The following is a 17654-nucleotide window of genomic DNA, read 5'->3' as shown; positions in this document are numbered from 1 at the left end:
GCAAGGAATGCCAAGAGAGATAGCCACAAAGAAACTCCTGTCTTTGAAAACTCTTGAGCTTATTCACCAACGTGGTTTGGCGCATGCCTCAGGCAACCGCAGCCGAACATCCGAGCTCGCAAAGCAGTGCAGAGATGCGATCAAGGAAGACCTCAAAGAGAGATGAGCAGAAGTGCTGGTATATGCGGCAGAAGCCGGGAAAAGTATTCGTAACACCTGCCTGTCCTTCGCCAACTACAAGACCAAGATGACTGCCCTCCGACGTCCTGATGGATCTATCACATCTTCCAGAAGGGCAATGGAGAAGATTATCCAGGACTTCTATTCAGATCTCTTTGATAGCCATGTCCACTTGCCCACATACGAAATTCCACAGGATGGATATGTCGTTCCCAATGTTTTCTCTTTCGAAATCCGACACGCCATTTCATCTGTAAAGGAAAGAACAGCATCCGAGCCAGACAAGGTCAGACCTGAACACCTGAAGAATCTGCCGTCAATACTCATCAATAGCTGGCTCTGCATATCACACGATATCTGTCTGAATGCAAGGTTTCGTCCCAATGGAAAACCAGCAGGACTGTACTACTGTACAAGAAGGGAGACATCCACAACATTGGCAACTATCGCCCAATCTGTCTATTGTCTGTCATCTACAAGCTGTTCACTCAAGTCATCCTGAATAGGATTGGCAGAACACTAGATGAAGGACAACCATGCGAGCAAGCCGGTTTCCACAAAGGATTCAGCACCATCGACCATATCCACATGATCATTGAGGTTTCTTGGGAGTTCAAGATGCCACTCTGTCTAATGTTCATTGATTTAAAGAAGGCCTTTGATTCTGTTGAGACGGAAGCGGTCATTGAAGCCCTAGCCAATCAGGGCATTCAAACTCAATACATCAGGATCCTCCGTGAGTTGTATTACGGAATCACTACCAGGATCTCACCATTCTACAAAGAAGTAATCATCGATGTCAAGAGAGGGGTTAGGCAGGGTGATACCATTTCATCGAAACTCTTCAGTGCCACCCTTGAGAACATCATGCGACGACTGGAATGGGAAGGAATGGGACTGAAGATAGATGGTCGGCAACTATACCACCTCCGCTTTGCGGATGACATTGTTCTAATAACACCAAACATTAGCCTAGCGGCACAAATGCTGGCCAACTTTGACCGTGAGTGTGGAAAGGTCAGACTATAGCTGAATCTTACGAAGACAATGTTTATGAAAAACAGCCTTGTTCCTGATGCTCCATTTGCTCTCAACAGAACAATATCTCCGAATGCAACAGTTATGTGTACCTAGGTCGAGAAGTCAACATGATGAATGACCTGGCAACTGAGGTGTACAGGAGGAAGAGAGTGGCTTGGAACACCTTCAAGAGCGTCGAAGAAATAGCTAAAAGCACGGAGAAACTCTGGCTCCGGGCACATCTCTTTGATTCCACTGTTCTTCCTGCATTAAATACGCCTCAGAGACCTGCGCCATACACAAACAGGATGAGAACGCTATTCAGGTCTCCCAAAGAAGAATAGAAAGAGCTATGCTTGGAATATCACGTTTCACTCAAATGAGAGAAAAAATCCGGAGTTCCGACCTCTGTCGACGATCAAGAATCAGGGACGCTGTCTTGTTTGCCAAGGAGTCAAAAATCAGATGGGCTCGACATGTAATGAGATTTAGAGATGACCGCTGGACTAGAGGGACTAGAGCCGTTACCGACTGGATTCCACGGACGTCAAAAGACCACGTGGCCGCCCACCTACCAGATAGTCAGACTTCTTTGTCAAGATTATGAACGATCGATTTGAGGCTCTTCGTGTTCCTAGAACGAACAGACGCCATTGGGCTACAATAGCACGTGACAAGGACAAATGGAGACATTACTGGCACCCGCTCGAGCAAATCGACGATTAACAGGAAGTCAAGTGATCAAGTGATTCACAGATACCAGTAATCAAATACGTAAAATATGCATAAACATAAACTGAGATATTCAGTCATAAAAAGGAATGAAGTTTTAATATACGCTACAACATAAAAGAGACCTAGGTTCAATCCCCAGCCCACATAAAGTCCTCCAAGCAGCACCAGGCGTGATCCTTGAGCACCTGTGGAGTGATCCAAGCTCTCCTCCCCCCCCCAAGTAAAATATAGCTTTCTTAAAATCTAGCTGTCTTATCAGAAATGGAGGTTAAACATCTGCATAATTTTCCAAATTGATCTGAAATTTCTTTTTGTTCTTATTATTTTGGAGCTAAACCTGGCTCTGCAATCAGAAACCCTTTACAGTGGGCTCAGATGAAGTGCCTGGGATGTGCCTGGGTTGGGCACCCTACCCGCTGCACTATCTCTTCCATCCCTGATCTGAAATTTCTATACAACTAATTTAACCATCACTTAAGAGAGGGAATACAGAAAATGTGAGACTGCTGGACAAGTGAGCATTTTTTCTTCACCCCATAAATTATTTACCTTTGTGCATCATAGAGGATTAAGTGCTCTAAGTCAGATAATTATGACATTATACTGTCAAATCATGCATGCAAGAAATTATCTGAAGCAATTATTTACACCCTTTATTTTAATACTATAAGGTGCATCCAATTATCCTTCAAAGTACTACAAAATTCTCAAATATAATTAAGTAACATGAAACAAGTAAAACTATCATAATTTCAAATTGGTAGGGGATAACATAAAAACATGACTTTCAAATAAAATTGAGAGCCAGAGCGATAGTACAGTGGGAAGGACATTTGCCTTGCATGTGCCTGACCTGAGTTCAGCAACCCATATGGCCCCTGAGCACTGCCAGGAGTAATTCCTGAGTGCAGGGCCAGGAGTAACCCTTGAGCATCGCCAAGTGTGACCCAAAAAGCCAATCAAACAATTAACAAATTATACTGAGGGACCAAGAGAAAGTTCAGAAATTAAGGGGCTTGCCTTGCATCCAACTAACCCCAGTTTGATCCCTGACACCACATGATTCTCTAACTACCACTGGGAGCAACCCCTAAGCACAGAGCCAGGAGCAGTGCACAAGTACCAATGCGTGTGGCAAAAAACCCACAAAAAATGAAAAACTAAATTAAAATTTTAAATTTGAGAAGATCCAGTGATTATAGTTACCCAGGCTAGTGAAAATAACCAAGTAACAATTATTATCTTTTGGAATACTTATTAATATACTTACTTTTCTTGGAGTTGAATTATTCTTTTCCTATGATATGCATATGTTGTGGGTTCTGCTGCCCAAACTTTAAGTTTTCCATGAAGAGAAAATGTAGTTCTTTGATCTTTCTTCATTTTTTCAATAAATGCATCATATTCTTTTTTGATTAAAGTAAGAATGGATTTGTATGTAGTGACATAATCTATTACCTGAAATACAATTTTTCTGCCTATTGTACTAATTTTTTTCAAGAGGAATAAGAAAATCCTGAAAATGATATTATAAATTAATTTTAAATGAAACATGTTTAACAATTATAAGCCTAAAACTTTAGAAGGAGAATTAAAGATAATCTTTAGTGATTATATGCTCCTTGTGAATCATCAACAGTACTGTAAGCTTTAAAATGATACTTAGATACTTGGAAAAAATAATAATTGGAATAAACATTTTATGATGTCACTTAAAACCAGTTATAAATATCCCAATTATGAATCTTTTAATAGTCACATACCATCCCTTGATATCTCCAAATCTAGTCTCTGACTTCATTCGATCCTTAACATCTTAGACCTCCTTCAGCCTGTTTTTGAACCTATTTGTTCCTTCAGCTGATCAATGCTCTCAATTTTCAAACTGCATTTCTATTCCTACTTCTAGAAAAGTCCTCAATCATTATATATTCCTGTTTCCTCTGTTGTTTAAATACAGAGTATCTCTGGAAGGATAATGAAAGAAAATAGAAACAGTGGTTGCCTGAAGAGAAGGGCAAGCAATCTGGGATGAACAGGTCTGGGATGCATTCTTTTCTTCCCAATGTTTTCTTTTTTCCTCCTCCCCTCCCTTTCTTTTTTACTTAATTTTGTATGTGTGCTACCCATGCACAAATAAATAAGAAACATTTTTAAGACAAAAGCCAAGAGAGAGGGCCAGAGAGTACAGAGGTTAAGGCCCTGGACTTGCATGAGCCCTCAACTACTGCTAGTAAATGTTACAGGAAATATAAAAAGTTGTCCATATTTCACCTCCTTCTACATAAATTCATTCTTTATAACTTTTTTCTTGTACACAGCTAATCTTCCCCAAAGGAAGGCACTCCTTTAATGGTTTAAAAATAATCAAATGTGCTGGAGTAACATTAACTGTTAAGGAAGAGTTATCTGCAAGCGAAAAATCAGGAAGAAAGTTTAAGTATTAAATGGTTTTCCCTCAGTGCTAAAGAATGACTCTTGGGGAGTGATAGCACAGCGGGTAGGGCATTTGCCTTGCATGTGGCTGACCCAGGTTAGATTCCCTGCATCCCATATGGTCCCCTGAGCACCGCCAGGGATAATTCCTGAGTGCAGAGCCAGGAGTGACCCCTGTGCATTGCCGGGTGTGACCCAAAAAGAAAAAAAAAAGAATGACTCTTGGACTGGAGAAATAGCTCATGGCTGAGAAGCTCCAGTCTGATCCCTAGCACACAGCACAGTTCCCCAAACTCACAGGGAGCCATGCTCCCTCCCACCCTCGCCCCCTCTCCCCCATCCAGCAATGAGCTCCTTTGGGAATTTGTCCCTGAGAACTACCAGATGTGACTCCCAAACAAAAACCAAAAAAGGTATACATTTATCATTTACAAATATATGGATAGAAATCATAGGTGTAGGAAGAAAAGATGTATAGATGACATTTTTTAAACTTAATGTCAAGACTTTTCTAAGAATTAAATTTACCAACACTCCCTCCCAAACAGCTGTGTTTCAACTATATTGACAAAAAGCAGAAAATTCTTTATTCTAGAAAACTTTTGAGGCAAGGGATGTAGCTCAGTGGTAGGGCAAATGCCTCAAAATGTTGAGACATCGAGTTAATTATGAAAGACATCTCTTTCTCTGGGTACCACAGGAAGGAAGGAAAAAAGGAAGGAAGGGAGAGGGAGGGAGGGAGGGAGGGAGGGAGGGAGGGAGGAAGAATCCCTAGCAGAACATGAGCATTATTTGTGGCATCTATAAAACCGATTCATAACACTATTTTCCTTTATGTTAGTTAATTCATTTGGGGGTGACACCTAGTGGTGCTCAGGTGCTACTTCCATTTCATTATTCAGAGATCAGTCCTAGCCATGCATGATTGGTGTACATGGAGAGCTGGAAATGGAAAGTGAGTTGATGGCATTCAGGAAATTTCTATACTATTTCTCTGGTCCTTCAAAATCCCAACTTTGAACTTTCACCTTGTACATTTCCAATGACTAGAACTCCGAGACCCACATCACTGATTATAACAACATGAAAAATGAAGCTAATGTAGGGGCTGGAGAGGTGGTATAGTGGATTAGGTGCTTGCCTTGTATGCAACTGACCTGGTCTAATCCCTGGTACCCCATTTGGTCTCCCAAGCCCCATCACAGTGATTCCTGACACAGAGCCAGGAGTAAACCCTGAGTACTGTTGTGTGTGGCTCCCCCAAGAAATCAAAGCTGGTATGCCAATTCTAAAACATACCCCATAGCCTGCTCCTATATAGAAACAACCAAAATACTCAATCTAGCAATAGAAACATAGAACTCCCATAAGTCCCATCTAGTCCTGTTAAGATAAATTAGATAAGCTTACCCGTAGACAAATAAAACATGGCCAGACAAGCAGTAGTGTTACTAAGACTGAAATATTAGTTACAAAGAAGGAAATACTTGAACCAACATGGCAACTATTGCCTAAAGAGCATTATGATACCTTATCAAAAACATTACAGTATATGATGTAATATTCATCAGCAGGTCCTTCCTCAGTACATCCCACTCTTTCAGTTTCTGTAAGTATGTATCTTTGTATGCTTTCCAGAAATTCCTTGTCACTTCTACTCACGATGGGAGGGAGTACAGCATGCTTATTTATTCCTTGAACTGCCATGTCAAATCTGCACACTTTTTACCAGAAAGTTTGTTTTGACTTGATTTTGCAACAAAGCCAAATATCCTGAAAGAAAAAAAAAAGGGAGGGGGGTGGAACTACCAATTAATCTAAAGCATTAGAAAGTACTTCAAACCGTCAATCAAAAGAATATGCTATTCTACTCTTCTATGCTATTCATCTAGAATAGGAATACTAAATATCAGTCAATAAAAGACTCTAACTATCAACAATTCTTTTCATGTATAACTAGATATCTTTTCTTCTTCTCTGGTGGGGTAGGTGGTGGTGGCCTTTTACTTTTTTTTTTTTTTTTGCGATCGCACAGTGGGTAGGACATCTGCCTTGCATGCAGCCGACTCGGGTTTGATTTCTCCGCCCCTCTTGGAGAGCCCGTCAAGCTACCAAGAGTATCCCGTCTGCATGGCAGAGCCTGGCAAGCTCCCTCTGACGTATTCAATCTGGCAGAAACAGTAACAAGTCTCACAATGGAGTCATTACTGGTGCCCGCTCGAACAAATCGATGAACAATGGGAGCTTCTCTTGGTGATGCTCAGGGCTACACCTGCCCTCAGCACTCAGGGTTGCGCCTAGCAATATTTTGGAGATAATGTTTGCTGGATCCAAGCCAGGCCTCCTGCATGCAAAGCATGTTCACACTCAGTCCTTTGAGTTCTCTCCCCAGACCTAAGCATAAGTTTCTAGCAGAAGACTGAAGCATTATGCTGCTTGATTTTGGGAAAACTGGGTTAGAAGTCTCACGCTGATACAAACAGGGTGAAATATTTCTCTGCCAGTGTGCCATCCTGGTCATTACAGACATATAACACAAACAAACAGTTATAAATAACTCCTGACCAAATACTGTAATACACATCTCTAAGGTGAACATACTATCTGATAAGAGGACAGGACTTCTATTTATCAATGCTGGAAAGATAACAGAAAGTACCCTGTAAGTACAATTTTAACGCAGCCTCAGTCCACTATTCTTTTAAAAAAGAATCAAATATCTACAGGGGAGGATCTATGTTGGATGCTAAGACCTATTTATATTAATATCAAACAGATTACATGACTTATTTTTAAATGTCTGACAAGGCAAAACACTTTAACTCCCCGAGTCCTGCCACCCTCTGCTACCTACAAAGTACATATTCAGAGCATAAATGTATAAAATACAAAACAAAAAATTAATTTAAAAACCCACTTAGATTCCTAATACCCAAAGAAAGTGACTATTACTTTATTCTCTGATGATTTTTATAAAATTTAGATGACGTTCAATATTCAGTTATATATCCTAGTATTTTTCACTGAATACTTTCCCATGTTGTTATATGATTTTCAAAAGCTTGACTTCTAATGCTTACAAAAGTATTTCATGATATGATATACCATAACTTATTTATCATTCCATCTATTGGACATTTTCACTTTTATAACTAATGCTGTGATGAGTTTCTAAATCAGCCTATCATGTTTGGGAAATATAATTAAATGAAATCTGCAATAATGTGTGATTTTAAATGCATACTATAAGCCCTACGAACACTAAAACAATTTCAAAATTTTAAGAACTTTTATTTATGCTTAAGAAGCTAATGCAAACTGGAGGACTTGGCAGAAAGCATTTATGCTTTCTTAGTGGCATGAAGGCAATATGCTTACTGAGAAAAAAATCCAGAAATCCCAAGATTACTTTTCCCATAACAGACGCTCTGAGGCTGTGCAACGTGACTCAATATTCTGTACTCTTTTAAGAGCATCCAAAGATCTGTGTCATCTCAAACTTAAATAGATAGTATATTTGGTAAGTGAGGAAGGGGGGTACCACAGAACTGGTCAAGGGATCTATGAAAATCATAACAGTATCATAATATAAAAATTTGATAGGGAGCCATAAGTGATATATAATATTTAAACACCTGAAGAATTTGAGTTCCCTATAATAATTATAATACTAATTCACTAGAAGTATATCTCTAATTGATATATGACAGATTTCCTCAAAACATTTGAGACAATCAACAATTAAAATCCTATTGTTACAATGGGCTGGAGCGATAGCACAGCGGGTAGGACGTTAGCCTTGCACGCGGCCAACCGGGGTTCGATTCCTCCATCCCTCTTGGAGAGCCCGGCAAGTACTGAGAGTATCCCACCTGCACAGCAGAGCCTGGCAAGCTACCCATGGAGTATTTGATATTCCAGAAAGAGTAACAACAAATCTCACAATCTGTTGTGAGACGTTACTCGTGCTAGCTCGAGCAAATCAATGAACAACGGGGAGGACAGTGCTACAGTTGTTACAACAGAAACAAGGGCCAGAAGGACTGGTCCCTGGTAAGAAGCTTATCATAAGTGGGAGGGGGGAGTGCAGTAGGACAATGACAGTGAACAACAGCTGGGTACTGAAAGAAAGTAAAATATTTGTTACCCTTTCAGTAACAGTGCTGCAAACCACAGTGTCTAAAAGAAAATAGGGGATGGGGAAAGAGAGAAAAAGAGAGTGGGAAAGAGAGAAAAGAGAGAGTGAGAGAGAGAGAGAGAGAGAGAGAGAGAGAGAAAGAGAGAGAGAGAAATATCTGCCATAGACGCAGGCTAGGAATATAGGGGATGGGATAGGAGAGAAACTGGAGACATTGGTGGTGGGAAATACACACTTGTGAAGGGATGGTTGTTAGAACATTGTATGACAAACTCAATAATGAACAACTTTTTAACTGTATCTCATGATGATTCAATAAAACAAGTAAATGTTTAAAAAAGCTAATGAAAAACCAATTCTTCCTTTTTTTTCTTTCATATAATAACCACGAAATACAGTTATAAAATTGTTCATGATTATGTTTAGTCATACAATGTTCCAACATCCGTCCCTTCACCAGTGTACATTTTCCACCAACAATGTCCCCGGTTTTCCTCCCACCACTCCCCAAAACCCAGTCTGCCTCTGTAGGGATTGAAGAACCCCAGTCTTCTCATTATTTCTCTGTTTCTCTGTCTGTCTGTCTGTCTATCTGTCTATGTCTCTCTCTCTCTCTCTCACACCCTCCCTCCTTTCACTCTCCCCCCTTCATGTATTATGGTTTCCAATCCAGGTACTGAAAGGTTATCATGTTTTTCAGAACTCAGTTCTTATGCAGAGTGATCATTTCCAATTATCATTGTCATAGTGGTCCCTTTTCTATTCTAACTGCCCTCCCCCCACCAACTGCAGTATTAAATGCTTCCAACTGTGGACCAGTCCTTCTGGCCCTTGGAAAGCCAAATTCTTATTTTTTTAATATTTGTTTTATTTTATTTTATTGGCTTTTTGGGTCACATCTGGCAATGGTCAGGGATTATTCCTGGCTCTGCACTCAGAAATTACTCCTGGAAGTGCTCAGGGGACCATATGGGAGGCTGGGGATCGAACATGGGTTGGCTGTGTGCAAGGCAAACACCCTACCCAAAGTGCTCTCTCCCGCCCAATTATTTCTTTACTTGCATCCCAAGCAGTACTCAGGGAGCTGTGGAGCCAGTCCTGATACTTTCCTTGTAGTACCAGACAACAAGATCCACCAAGCCGATGGTTCAGTGCTAAGTTTGAAGGCAGCCCAGGGTTGCAGTACTGCTTGGCCTTGTAATGTCCAGTAGGGCCACCCTTGGCAGTGCTTGGGGGTCTCAAGGGCTATACCTGCTGATGCCAGGGGGCATGCAGTGAAGGGATAGATCTGGGCTCCTTCTGCACTGGGGCTAACTTCCCGGCCCCATGAAAAATCAGTTTTTTAAAAAAACCTAAAATAGCTCCAACAAGATAACAATACCTAAAAGGATCAAGAGTCTTCCCAGAGAAGAAACCAATTCTCTTGTTTTGTGGTGCCAGGGATCAAAACCAGAATTTTACATATGCTGAGTATACACTTTGCCACTAAGTTACATTCCCAGGCTCAAAAAATCCATTTCTTTATTTATTCATTCTCTTATTATTTAATGCATAGTATTTAAATGCCAAGCCTTGAGATTCAGCAAGAGATTTATAGCTAGAGATTCAGCAATAAATAAGATCAAGCCCCTGGCTGCTTGGTTCATAATCAACTAAGGAGACAGAATATCAATAATGTAGTTTACTAAAAGATAAAAAGTCAACATATTATAAAATGAGTTCTCATATCATAATACCAGTTCATTAAAATAAAATACAAGCAACTTCTTTGGGGGTGGGGGGGGTGGAAACACACCCAGCTGTGTTCAGAGCTTACTCCCGGCTCTGCGCTCAAGGATCACTCCACTCCTGGCAGTGCGCAAGGAACAACAAGCATATGTGGTGCCTGGGATTGCCACATTTAAGGCAAGCACTTTAAGCCCTGTACCACTTCTCTGGACAAAAATCCAAGCTACGGGGCCGGACTGATAGTATAGCGGGTAGGGCATTTGCCTTGCACACGGCTGATTGATTGAGGTTCAATCTCCGGCATCCCATCTGGTCCCTCCAGCCCGAGCACCGCCAGTAGTGATTCCTGAGTGTAAAGCCAGGAGTAATCCCTGAGCATTGCTGGGTGTGACCCAAAAAAGAAAAAAAAATCCAAGCCACTTTATTCATATTCCTATGAATGTCCAGTAGAAGTCACTGACTATTTTCTCTCTGACCAGCCTTTTAGGCAAAGTCATAGGGTCTATTATAAATATCCCCCCAATCCTGCATCAGTATTCCACCTTAACACACACACTTACTCGAAATCATATAGCTTTGGATTCATTTAAACTTGGTCAATTTCCACGAACTGTCTCTCTAGTGAGAATGGTGTATAACAAACAGCTGAAATGACCATTGGTGGGAGATGTGGTGGAAAGGGCTCTCAGTGTTGATGGGAACATTGTCTGCTTCAGCCTTTATGGAAACTGGTGGGAGGAATTCTCAAATAGGAGACGGGCTGGAGCGATAGCACAGTGGGTAGGGGTGTTTGCCTTGCATGTGGCCAACCTGGTTCAATTCCCAGCATCCTATATGGTTCTCCAAGCACCGCCAGGAGTAATTCCTGAGTGTAGAGCCAGGGAGTAACTCCTGTGCATCACCAGGAGTGACCCAAATAGCAAAATAAATAAAATAAATAAATAAATAAAAAATAAAAAAAAATAAGAGAAAAGAAAGGGACACTGAATTATCTCTCTCATGTATGGAATATAAAGAAACATAGTAGGGGTATAAAAAGTACTCAAAGGCAAAAGAAACTGGGAATTGGTCTTCTGTAGGAAGCTCACCACAGGAGAGATCAGGGGAGGGGGTTCGGAGGAGACACTGGGAAGATACTAGAGGGGAGTGGACACTCTGGGGATGGTACAGTGAGGGTACTGTGTCGTATATGAAACCTTAGCGTCAACAGTATTGTAAACCACAGTACTTGAAATAATTTTTAAAATTAAAAAGACAGCAACCATCTACTCAGCAATCACCCCAAGTATCTAGAAAAGAACACTAAAACACCAGAACCCAAAACACTAAAACATTATTTCATAAGAATACATGCACTGATAAGCTCAGACCCATGCATGGCTTAACAGACCGGGGTAAATTTGAGCGTGTGTGTGTGTTAAGGTGGAATACTGATAAAAAGCCCCTGACAGCTGCTTGCTTCCACAATCCAAAATCACTGCCATACCTCTGGCCTAACTCTATCATCTCAGGACAGACCTCACCAAGATATAATCTGTTGAAAATTCTGTTATGTGGGTTTTGTGACTGAAATCTCCAGGATTTATTGAAGTTTGGATGGGCTACCTCCCCCACTTCCCAATAACATGAAGCACTGCAGTCATCCTCACAAACCGACTCCAGTGTCACCCTGTAAGCTCTACTACCAGCCTTGCTTCAGAGACCCATAAATAAATCTTGAAAGAGATCAAAAGTTGCAGTTAAGCTCGAACCCATGCATGGCTGAACAGACTGGGGTAAATCAGAGGGGGACGGGTTGGCATGTGCCTGCCCGGGCAAAGTCCCCAGCAGCCACTTGCTTCCACAATCCAAAAATCACTGCCATATTCCCAGGCTGACTCTACTGCCTCAGGATGGATCTCACCAAGATATAATCTGCTGAAAATTTTGGTATGCGGGTTTTGTAATTGAAATCTCCAGGCTTTCTCGGGGTTGGGATGGGCTACCTCCCCCCACTTCCCTGTACTTCGGGAAGCCTCAGCAATCGCATCCATACCCCAAAGCTGCCACCCAATTGAAAAGTTACTCCAGCCTTACCATCCTGATAAAAATACCGAATGCCCCAAACAAACACCATGACCTCTTAGCACCTATATTGCAAAACATAATGCATAAAAGAAAAAGGAGAGGGAGCAATAATAAAAGTGCCTCCCATAGAGGGAGGCTGGGGGTGTGGGGTGGAAGTGGGGGTTTGGGGCAGGGGGGTGGGGAAATGGGGACATGGTTGTGGGAACTGTGCACTTGTGGAGGGATGGGTGCTGGATCACTGTATGGCTGAAACCCAATTATGAACAGCTTTGTAATGGTCTGTCTCATGGATATCCAATTTAAAAAATTAAAAAAAAAGTAATGTGGAGTTCATGCCAGCTCAATCAGCTTAATCAATGGCTGAAAAAATAGCAGTACTCCTACATTAAAAAAGAAAAAAAAAAAGAATACATGAACACCTACAATCATCACAGCATTATTCACAGTGGCCAAGATTGGAAATCACCCAAGTGCTCAACAGTAGATGAATGGATAATGACATTGTGTCATATATGCATTATGAGAAAAGACGAAATCTTGCAGTTCACTACAATTTATTGGAGGGTATCAGCGAAGTGAGGTGAGTCAGAAGGATAAAGATAAGTATCAGATAATCCTGATCATGTATTGTGTAAAAAGAAACAAAGCAAGGGAATAGACAATCTCCAATGGAAAGACACCCTGAAAAATTACAGGGGGCAGGGAGGAAGAAGGAACCTTGGAGCAGAGGTGGAAGGTTGCCATTGAAGAGGCAGTAGAATTGATAGTACGTCACATTCCTGCAATAATGTGGTAACTGTTGTAAATCACATTCATTCAGTAAAAGTAGGTTTGGAGAGATAACACAGAAGGTAAGGTGCTTCTTGCCTACAAGTGACCAATCTCAATTTAAAAAATGCCCCCCCCAAAAAAAAACTGGAAAAATTAACTGTCACTGTCACTGTCCTCCTGTTGTTCATCGATTTACTTGAGCGGGCCCAGTAACGTCTCCATTCTGATACTTGTTACTGTGTTTGGCATATCGAATACGTCACAGGCTTTGCTGTGTGGGCGAGATACTCTTGGTAGCTTGCCGGGCTCTCCGAGAGGGGCGGAGGAATCGAACTCGGGTCAGCCATGTTGGCAAACGCCCTACTGCTGTGCTACTGCTAAAAACTTGCTCAAGTGCTATTGCTGCTTTTCCTTTCTGTCACATTTTATTATAGACTTTGTCTATATTCTCCCTTCCCTTTCATGATGAGTTTCACAAGCTCGAAAACCAAAATACTATCATTTGCATTTACCCTTTTTGACTCATATGGATTCCAGTGCATCATATCCTAACAGTAGTAATTTGCACAGCGGGTAGGGCATTTGGCTTGCACACAGCCAACATGGCTGACCCGAGTTCGATTCCTCTACCCTTCTCAGAGAGCCCAGCAAGATAGCAAGAGTAACTCGCCCGCACGGCAAAGCCTGGCAAGCTACCCATGACGTATTCGATATGCCCAAACACAGTAACAAGTCTCACAAAGTTACTGGGCCCGCTCGAGCAAATCGATGAACAACGGGAGGACAGTGACAGTGACAGTGATAGTTTACTAATCAATACTCACTGGACAATAAATCTTATCTATCAGAGGACATCTGTCGGGGCTGGAGCAATAGTATAGCAGGTAGAATGCTTGTCTTGCCTGCGGTCTACCCAGGTTCCATCCACAGCATCCCATATGATTTTTCAAGCCTGCCAGGAATTATCACTGTGAGCAGAGCCAGGAGTAAATTCTGAGTACCACAAGGCACAAAACCAAAACAAAACAACAACAACAAAAAAAATAGAGACATTTGTTTTCGGTATTCTCAATACAGAAGACTGCTGAAATGACTTCCCTGGGATATCTAGCAAAAAAGCCACAAGTTAAATAAACCAATTGTTTACTTTCTATTACTTAATTTATAATGTACATTTAGAGATACAGAAAGTTATAAGGGTCCCCAGCCAAGCCTACTGGATATAATAAATGAGCTATTGCCAGAAAGCAGAGAGGTAGTGTGAGGAAAATGGGTGACAAAATTCCAGAGTGGTATCTCGCTAGTGTCTGGAAATGAAAAGAAACATCAGAGAAAACATCCAAAGAAACAAGATCTAGGGTAATGCTTTCAGTAAAAGTAGGTTTGGAGAGATAATACAGAAGGTAAGGTGCTTCTTGCCTTGCTCAAGTGCTCCTTGCCTTGCTCAAGTGCTATTGCTGCTTTTCCTTTCTGTCACATTTTATTATAGACTTTGTCTATATTCTCCCTTCCCTTTCATGATGAGTTTCACAAGCTCGAAAACCAAAATACTATCATTTGCATTTATCACTTTATTTAGTCAATAAATATTGGGAGGGAGGCACTCTACTGTGGCATTATTCTAGATATTAGACACCTGAGTACCATGGGGAGTGATCCCTAAGCACTGCTAGGTATATATAAAAAAACAAAAAAACAAGTTCCTAACCTCACAGGGATTATATGCGAATAGAGGCAAATAGCCCATATGGGCATAACTATATGGGAAAGCAGACAACTACAGATGGTAGAGAATAAAGGAAGGTAGGAGGGTGCTATTGTACAAAAGCTATTGTCAGAAAAAGGAATTGTCTTGCTCACAAGGTAAATTTTCAGAAACCTGAGAAAAGTCAAGTAGGTTCTTAGAAGTAGCAAGAAGAAGAGCAAGTCCTAGGGCAGAGAGACAGTACAGTGGGCAAGCATTTGCCTTGCATGCTGCCGCCTCTAGTTCAATCTCTCTCTCCTCATGTGATCCCACTAGCCCTGCCTAAAGTGATCCTTCAGCAGAGTCAGGAGTAATCCCTGAGCACCTTAGGGTGTGGCCCCAAAACAAAACAACAAAAACAAAAAAGAAACACAAAAGATCTTCTAAGGGGAGAGTTGTGTGTGAGAACAGAGAAATGTGATGATAAAGTTTTGTGTTTTTAAAACTGAGGTAATGGGAGCTGGAGAGATAGCACAGCAGGTAGGGTGTTTGCCTTGCACACAGTCAACCCAGGTTCGATTCCCAGCATCCCCTATGGTCCCCTGAGCACCGCCAGGAGTAATTCCTGAGTGCATGAGCTGGAATTAATCCCTGTGCATCGCCAGGTGTGACCCAAAAAGCAAAAAAAAAAAAAAAAAGAAAAAAAAAGCTGAGGTAATGTTAATGTTAACAATAGAATTGAAGTCATTATTTTATAGTTGCAAAGCTAGTACACACATCCCTCCATCCTCAAGTTGACCCACAAGTTTTTTACCATAAATGGTTGAAAAGACGGAGAATTCCCACCTCCAGTAGAGATGGGAAGAATTATTTCATAATATTAGTCATTAGGGTCTTGCAATTAGAACAGTTAAGCAGCGGATATGCGACTTGCACCTTGAATATGGCTGCGTGTAAGGATATAGACGACACTTCCTGGGGAACACGAATCTGAGGATGAGAATTCAGAGAGCATGAATAGAAGATAGTAGCAGCAGACTTCAGAAGGTTCAGAGGTTATCACAGTGGGCAAAGGCCAGGTAAAGGGCATGACTCACTTCTAATTAGACCACCTTACAGACAGGCATCCTAAACCTTCCTCCTAGACATGACTTCCTCCACTCCCAATGTCCAAGTTTGGAATTTCTAGGGGCCAGAGAGATAGTACAGCCAGTAAGGTGCTTGCCTTGCACGTGTTCAATCTGGGTTCAATCCTCAGCATTCTATAAAGTCCCCTGAACTCTGTCAGAAGTGGTTCCTGAGAGCAGAGTCAGGAGTAACTCCTGAGCAACAGCGGGTATTCCCCCCCACTCCCCCAAATAAGCTCAAGCCAATTGATGAACAACGGGAGGTCAGTGACAGTGACAGTTGACTTTTTAATTTTTTCATTTTCTCTTTGTGGTGGACTGGAGCGATAGCACAGTGGTAGGGCATTTGCCTTGCACGCGGCCGGCCTGGCCGACCCGGGGTTCGATTCTTCTGCCCCTCTCAGAGAGCCTGGCAAGCTACTGAGAGTATCTCGCCTGCAGGGCAAAGCCTGGCAAGCGCCCGTGATGTATTCAATATGCCAAACACAGTAACAACGAGTCTCACAATGGAGACATTACTGGGCCCACTCAAGCCCCCAAACAAACAAAAACAAAACAAAACAAACTTGCTTTTTCTAGAAGTAAATCAGCATTCTCCAGAGTTCTTTACTGCAGGACTTCAATTTTTAATTAGAAAGTTCTGCGTCAGTGACGATAATACAGAGGCTAAGGCACTTGCCTTGCAAGCTGCTGACCCCGGTTTAAAGCCACATCCTGAAACCCAGCACCACCAGGAGTCACTTGTGAGCCCAGAGCCGGGTACAGCAGCTGATCACGCAGGTTTACAACATATTAAACGCTTTTACATTAAGAAGGGACATACGGGGCCCTAAATGCTCCTTAAGGAAGGAGAATTAGGGGGTTGGGGTGGGGGATGTATGGGGATTGGTGCTCTAGGGTGGGCCAGGAAAGAGCCCGGGATTTTGAAGATTTCTGTTTGTCTGGTGTTCGCCTTACAAGCGGCCAACATGGCCGACCCGAGTTCGATTCCTCCGCCCCTCTCGGAGAGCCTGGCAAGCTACTGAGAGTATTCAATATGCCAAACACAGTAACAACAAAGTCTCCAATGGAGACGTTACTGGGCCCGCTCGAGCAAATCGACGATCAACGGGAGGGCCTTTACCTTTACCTTTACCTGGTATTGGCCGTGGAAATGCCTTTATTTATGGGTGATCACTGATACATCAACCCTCACCACCTCTCTAAGGGAATAGATGACACTTTTGCCGTCTTTCCTTCCCCTTCCCCGTATTCCCATCTTGTATCGCTTATCATCTTTCCAACCCGCCATCCCCTAGCCCCCTTTAGTCCTGGGCATTTCCGACCCGTTCTCTCCTTCCCCAAACTCAGCTTTACCCTACCCAGCCCTCCTCACCTTGATCCCTTACTCCAAACACTAGAGTGCTGGGTGACAGTAACTAAGGAACTCTGGGGTGTGGAACTGCATCCTGGGAGCAGTAGTCCTAGCACCAAGGGAGCCGTGGAAAACTACAACACCCAGAATGCACTTCATCCCCTCTCTTCTCGCCCACCTCAGCCTCCGCTGAATGCCCTTGTCAAGACCCTCCTTAGCAACGTCGGCTGGACGGGAAAAGCCTTTTAAACAGTTTGAAGTTAATGAAAATCTACGATTTCGAGAGGATTCTTAAGAGATGCTAACTCGATTCCCCCACGTGGGGGGGGAATGAGAGTCACGCCCGGTCAGGCATGTGGCTAGACAGCCGCCGCGGCAGCAGTCAGGCATTACTGTGGCCGCCTAAGGGCGGGG

At 42.3% G+C, this 17654-nt stretch overlaps 1 protein-coding gene across 2 annotated transcripts in view; it reads right to left on the bottom strand.

Moving 5' to 3' along the window:
- Nucleotides 1-14065, bottom strand: part of CLHC1 (clathrin heavy chain linker domain containing 1) — a 48621-nt gene extending 34556 nt beyond the window's left edge. Inside the window, exons 1-3 of one of the 2 annotated variants that reach the window (XM_056124025.1) lie at nt 13989-14065; nt 5902-6144; nt 3206-3393 (exon numbers count right to left, since the gene is read on the bottom strand). In XM_056124025.1, the coding sequence (XP_055980000.1) occupies nt 3206-3393; nt 5902-6078 (365 nt within the window). In that variant the 5' untranslated portion in view covers nt 6079-6144; nt 13989-14065. Of the gene's footprint in view, nt 1-3205; nt 3394-5901; nt 6145-13988 lie in introns of those variants that run through there. The other variant, XM_056124019.1, reaches the window with a different exon arrangement.
- Nucleotides 14066-17654: the final 3589 nt, after the last annotated feature.

This window comes from Sorex fumeus, unplaced genomic scaffold (assembly GCF_029834395.1).
Source record: "Sorex fumeus unplaced genomic scaffold, SorFum_2.1 ptg000006l, whole genome shotgun sequence".
NCBI classification, from domain to species: domain Eukaryota; kingdom Metazoa; phylum Chordata; class Mammalia; order Eulipotyphla; family Soricidae; genus Sorex; species Sorex fumeus.
Note: the sequence above shows the minus strand (reverse complement) of the source record. Positions and strands in the feature narration are given on the sequence as shown.